The 6,000-nt window shown below is 49.0% G+C and overlaps 1 protein-coding gene across 1 annotated transcript; it reads right to left on the minus strand.

Annotated features, from left to right (window-relative positions):
- Nucleotides 1–1,920: 1,920 nt before the first annotated feature.
- GDF2 (growth differentiation factor 2) lies at nt 1,921–6,000 on the minus strand. The gene is made up of 2 exons (XM_055425966.1): nt 5,655–6,000; nt 1,921–2,870 (listed from the first exon to the last, which is right to left on the minus strand). The coding sequence occupies exons 1-2, from the start codon at nt 5,998–6,000 to the stop codon at nt 1,921–1,923; spliced, it is 1,296 nt and encodes a 431-aa protein (XP_055281941.1).

Here is a 6,000-nt window from a genome sequence, read left to right on the forward strand (position 1 = left end):
CCTCTCTGTGCCCCTCCCTTCCACCTCCCCCCAGGGAAAGAAGGGCCTGGAGGGAGGAATGGGCAGGGTGTGGGGCTAGGGGACCATCAGGCCCAGGTCTCACACTCAACAAAGACCACAGATTGGACATTTGACTTTATTTCCAAGTGAAATTTTGATGCAGGCACAGAAACACACCACAGGGACTAAAAGATGTCTGTCATCCATCCTTACGATTGAGCAACACTGTCATACCGGGAATTAGTATTTTCTGTAACTCCAGTAATTAAACAACAATATTTTATTGTGTTTTGCTATTAAACCTGTTCATTGGTTCCATGTAAACATTTAACACAAGCCATTAAAAAAAATATTCTGGGAACTTCAACCAATGGGAACAACCTGGGTCTCTCCAGGCCTTTTATGGGATCTGCTCTGGCCAGCGATCAGAAGGGCCATGGAGTGGAATCTTAACCACTTTCAGACTCTTCCTACTCCACCCCCTTCCATGTGTGACTCTGAGAGTCAGAGGTCCTCTGGGAGGTCAGTGGGGATGAAGTCTGGTCCCAAGGCCCAAGCCCAGGACCGGGACTGGATGCACGTTACTCAAAATAGCCAGTGAGTGCAGCCAGAGTCAAATGTGGCCAATAAGGACCTGAGTTCATCAATGACGGGAGCCCTCACCCAGGAAGACTGGATGTCATCACCTGAGTAGCTAGAGTAAAAACAAGGATGTTGCAAATACCAACGCAAGAATGCATTTATTTCAACAAATTCAAATCCAGGTCTTGTCATCCATGGAGTCCTTGTGGGACGGGAGCCCATGGGTTTGTGATGGTGGTGAGCTGGTTATGCTAAGTAACTGCAGAGACACAGGCCATGGGCTGCCCATCCCTCAGGGTAAACTCAGTGCACCCCTGCAAACCATCTTGCAGTCTGAGTCCACGGCAGCGAGTGGCCCTGTATGAACCACTAGTCACACAAGCTCTGTGCCAGTGGGTCAAAGTTCATCTGGCCACAGCGTACACTGCAGTCTGAGGGCATTTGTCCTGCATTCTCTCCATCCTGCAGCTGGTTTAAGGGATAGTTCTCAGTGACTCAGGGGTATCTTAAAAAGCACTTGGACACTGAATCAACACAGGCACAGAGCAGTCAGAACGTACCCTAGATGTGACAAGTAGCCCAGTCATCCTGCTGGGTACTGGTCGGACTTAGTCCAGTTTGTCCCCCAGTCCCCACCTCCCAAAGTCTAATTGTCTTCAGTTACCAGGTGACCTGCTGAACTGCAGCAGGGTACTTGGGGAGGTCCTTGGCTCTGGTGACCGACAGACCTGTGGAGATCCCTGGATTGGAATCATGCCATTGACTGTTGCTACTTGAACAGCTGCTATTTGGGCTACTTGAGCCCAAGTTTTGGCTCTCATATGTGTGAATTGGGAGCCATGACGCCCATCTCATGAGTTGTGGGAATAATGTGCAGTGGGTGTGGCACACACGCCCCATTCCTTTCCCCTTTATTCACTGTGGTTATTGGAGTAAATCCTGTCCCTCTCACTTGCTTTAATTTCCATTAATCTGTGTGCATCTCCCATTTAGACTTCTCAGGCTCTTTTTTGCTCAGTTTTCTGCTTACTCTGGATTATTCTTTCTCTTGTCCCCATTTCTTCATCTCCCCTCCCACCCCAGCAACCCTTCCAGGCTTTCCTCTTCTCCCTAAACCCTATTGCCCATTGGCATCCCCTCCCCTGTAGTTCAGCCCAGTGGTGTGTGCTTTGGGTGGGCCCTGAGAGGGAGAGCAGGTCTTTACCTCAAGGACCTGGTGGCTCCCCTTCCTTCTCCAGATTGGCATGCAGGTGAACTTGGTCCCTTTCATGCCCAGTGGGACACAGGACCTGTCACTAGGAGCCCATCCACCCTGCTTCCCCCGCCCACAGGCCAGCACTACCTACACCCACACTCTGCCACGCTCATCCCTTCATAGTGGTACTTGAGGGTGGGGACCCCCATGTCATCCTTGTAGAGGATGGAGATGGGGCTCAGTTTGGTGGGCACACAGCAGGCCTTGCCCACCTTCATGGGGAACTTGAGATGCACCAGGGTCTTCACGATGGCATGTTTCGTTGGGGTCACATCATCAGCCAAGGGGAAGAAGCAGCCACCTTTACATTCAAAGGCATCATACTCCTTGGGGGCAATGATCCAGCTGTCCCAGCCGATGTCTTCGAAGTTCACCCGCAGGGAGGTCTTCTGACAGTGGTTGTTGGCCCCAGCACTCCTCTTCCGTCTGACCAAAGATGATTCCATGGGCATGTGGCTTTGCACCTCCTCCTCCTCATCATCTTTGTTCTCACCTGCCTCCACCACAGTGTTCTTGGACAACTTCTTGAGCACACTCTCCTGCTCGTGGCCGATCATCTCCCTGAGCTCCAGCCTGGTTTCTTTAGTCCCATTGCTGCGGTCATTGGAGAAGACGACAAAGAAGGGCAGGTTTTTGGATCCTGGGGGGACACTGATATCCAGCTTGTCACAGCCCTTCCTGTGACTCTCCACTGTCACTTCCAGTTTATTTTTGCTCTTGGTGGAGTCTGCCCGGATCCACCGCTTCACGGCACTGGACACCTCAAAGGTCTCCCAGCCTTCATCCCGGATGTCCTGAGACACCAGGAAGGTCTTGGTTTCCCCAGAAGCATCCCAGACCTCAGCTCCATCCAGAATGTCATAAATGACCATGTTTCCTTTCAGCTCGTGGGAGGAGTCCATGTGACTCTGACAGGAGAGGTAGAGTCGGAGCTCGGCCCTGGTGATCTGCTCATGCCTGGGAATGGAGATATTGAAGAGCAAGATATGCTTCTGGAAAGGGAAGTCTTCTGTGGTAGCTATAGAGACAGCATCTGAAATGCAAATACAGTCATCTGCTGGGAGGGTCTGTTTTCACAATACCAAACCTGAGACTCATGGTTTAAATGAAAGGGCACTGGGCATGACACTGTCTATCTCTAACAGGTCTCTCTTTGGTTTCACTCAAGACCTTAATGTAGTAGGGCATTTAAAAGATACATTTGACATCTTTCAAAGAAAAACAGAGGCAGGAGATGTCTTGCATTGAAACTGACAGCTCCAGCTGTTTACTGAGCATCTACTATGTGCCCACCTTTGCATACTATATTTTACTTTTCTCTTCACATTGACCCAAGGAAGATCTAATTATTATTACACTTTTACAGATGTGGAGACTCGGATTTAGCATGTTTAGCTGTCAAAGTGCACATATCCTATAAAGATCTTCACTTAAAAAAAAAAAGAACCAAATAAACAATACGTTAAAGCACACTATCAGCCTCAGAGTGCAAATCCTGAGTATACGATATTAAAGGGGAGATCCTAGGAGGGGATGGTGAAATTTTATTACTACAGTGTTAAAAATATCACCTAAATCACATAGAAAATCATTCAGAATTGTAACTTATGACCAAAATGAAGGTCTTTTTTTTTTTTTAATGTGTGAGGAAAAAATAGATTAACCTCAATGGCTTGGTCATGTTAGACATATATGGAGCTTGCCTTTTAGCCACACAACTGTCTCTCTTCCCACTTTCCTGGCTGACTCTCAGCCATTAGCACATCTCTATTATACTATGGCCTGGTCACAGGAGGGAAGACAAGTTGTATTTTCTGAGCATCTACTATGTGCCAACATGAGGGGAGACTGTGTGCTCTCATGAAACCTGGCAGCATCTGACAGTCTAAAATTCCAATCCTTATTCTCCCTCTTCTAGGCTTACGAACTGGGAGAAGTCCTGAGTCTCTCTTGGCCTTAGTTTCCTCATCTGTAGAATGGGGCTCCATCCTACCACCTTCCCAGGGTTGGTGTGAAGCTTTGACAAGAAGGCACATGAAACCTACCCAACACTGTCCCTGATTCACAGCAGATGCTCAATCAGTAATTCTATGTCGTCCCCAGAAACTGTGCATGCTCCTGCACAGTTTCTTTACCTGTGTGTGCTCCATTACCCCAAGCACATGGCCTTTCACACAGCTCTCTGTGTGCCCTCACCCAGCATGGATGAGCTGTTCTAGTTTCTGTACCATGTGTTAAGCCCGCTATGTCATATGCGAGTAGTGAGGGGGATCCATGAGCAGTGCATTAACTACTGGCTGTGCTCTGGGCATACCTTGAAAATTGCCAAGGGACCACATCAGATATCTAGAGAACAAGTGCTCTCTCTGCCTGAGCCACACTCAGGCTGTTTGTGATAATGATCACTGCCTCCACAACAGTACTGGCCACAGGCAGAGCTGGATCAGAGCACTTGCTTCTGGGACACAGACAATGCTGGGGGTAGGGAAGCAGGGAGGGGTCACTGAGATGGCTCCCAACACTGGACTCCCAGACTACAGGATTTGGTGATTAGGGCCAGCCAAAAAAGCTCAGCCTTTCCCTAAAGCAGGGGTTACAGACATGTCCCATGGGCATAGTGTGATGCTGGCAGTATCTATATTACCTGCAGATTGCATTAAAAAAAATTAAATCCACCTTTTAGGAATAAGACAGGTCCACATTAAATCTAGATTTTTGTTTTCCTTTGGTGCCATCAGGGGCCTCCCTGGTGGCTCAGATGATAAAGAATCTGACTGTAATGCGAGAGTCCTGGGTTCGATCCTTGGGTTGGGAAGATCCTCAGGAGGAGGGCATGGCAACCCACTCCAGTATTCTTGCCTGGAGAAACCCCGTGGACAGAGGAGTCTGGAGGGCTACAGTCCATGGGGTCACAAAGAGTCAGACATGAGTGAGCAACTAGGCACAGCACAGGGGCCATTGGAAAATACAGCTTTGCCAGGCACACAGCATGACCACAGCATATGGTTAGGAGTCTGAAGGCCTCAAGCTCAGGAGGGAAGAAGTCCTGTGTGCCTGGTTGGTTAAGAGGCTGCAACTGCAGAAAAAGCCTGAGTTGTGCAAACGGGTGGGACTAGGTCAGAATCCAGCTGCTTAACTAATATGTGGACTGGGAAAGTTCCTCAGGGTCTGCAAGCCTTGGCTCACTGCTCACAAGATCATGTCACCTACATGGTGTGAATTAGAGGACATAAGCCCTAAGTTAAATTCGTTATCTTCTAGTTCTACTAAATCAGGGAAATTATTTTATACTTAGAAGATAATTACCTTGTCTTCCAGTGTTTCTCAGAGCAATTTATCTGAATTTTAAACACCTTTTGATAAGTGAGAAATGCAGTCTTTCAGTGTTTAAAAAGATGCCTGTTAGTTAGAGGCTAAATAGTCTGAGTATAAGTAGGAAGGAGACAGGATGGGAAGGGAGAGGTAGGGAAGGGATGGAAGAAAGCGAGCGGGCATTCCTTCAGCACTTACTGTGTTAATATGGTGCTGGCCCCAGAGAGGGAGAATTTTCTAGGGCAGAGCTGTCTGGTAGAACTTTATGCAATGATGGAATTGTTCTACAGTCTCCATTTCCTTTAGGGTAGCTAGGCGTGATTACTGAGCACTTGCATCCAACCTACTGAAACTAACTAAATTATTAATTTTATTTCATTTAAATTAACCTAAACTGAAACAGAGTCCCATGTCTCAAGTGGCCGCCATATTGGGCAGCACAGACATGGACCGACCACTGAGTCCCCCCGCCCCCACCCGGGGCGCCCCATGGAGCCGACTCTACCTTCCACGCTGAAGCTGCGCACAATGTTTGACGCAGGGGTGGACGTCTTGTCGGTGGTGTATCTGTTGTATAGATCGATCATGTATTGCGGTGGCTCAGCTCGGGTTCTGTCCTGAGAAGGGACCCCACTCAGGTTGAGGTTGCGCAGAAAATCCACCTTCATGTTCTCCAGGAACATCCTCAGGTCGAAGGTGACCCCCTCCTGCTCACCGCCGGGCCCCCCTAGCAGGCGGTGGGCATCTCCCCCAGCGGACGGCCGCCCCCGGTTCCCCAGTGGCTTCCCTAGGGCGGAGCAGGCTACTAGGGAGAGCACAGGCAGGGCCATCCAGAGCGCCCCACCGCCCAT

The sequence above is a fragment of the Moschus berezovskii genome, chromosome 12 (assembly GCF_049115385.1).
Source record: "Moschus berezovskii isolate FMDL1 chromosome 12, NW_MosBer_1.0, whole genome shotgun sequence".
Classification (NCBI taxonomy): domain Eukaryota; kingdom Metazoa; phylum Chordata; class Mammalia; order Artiodactyla; family Moschidae; genus Moschus; species Moschus berezovskii.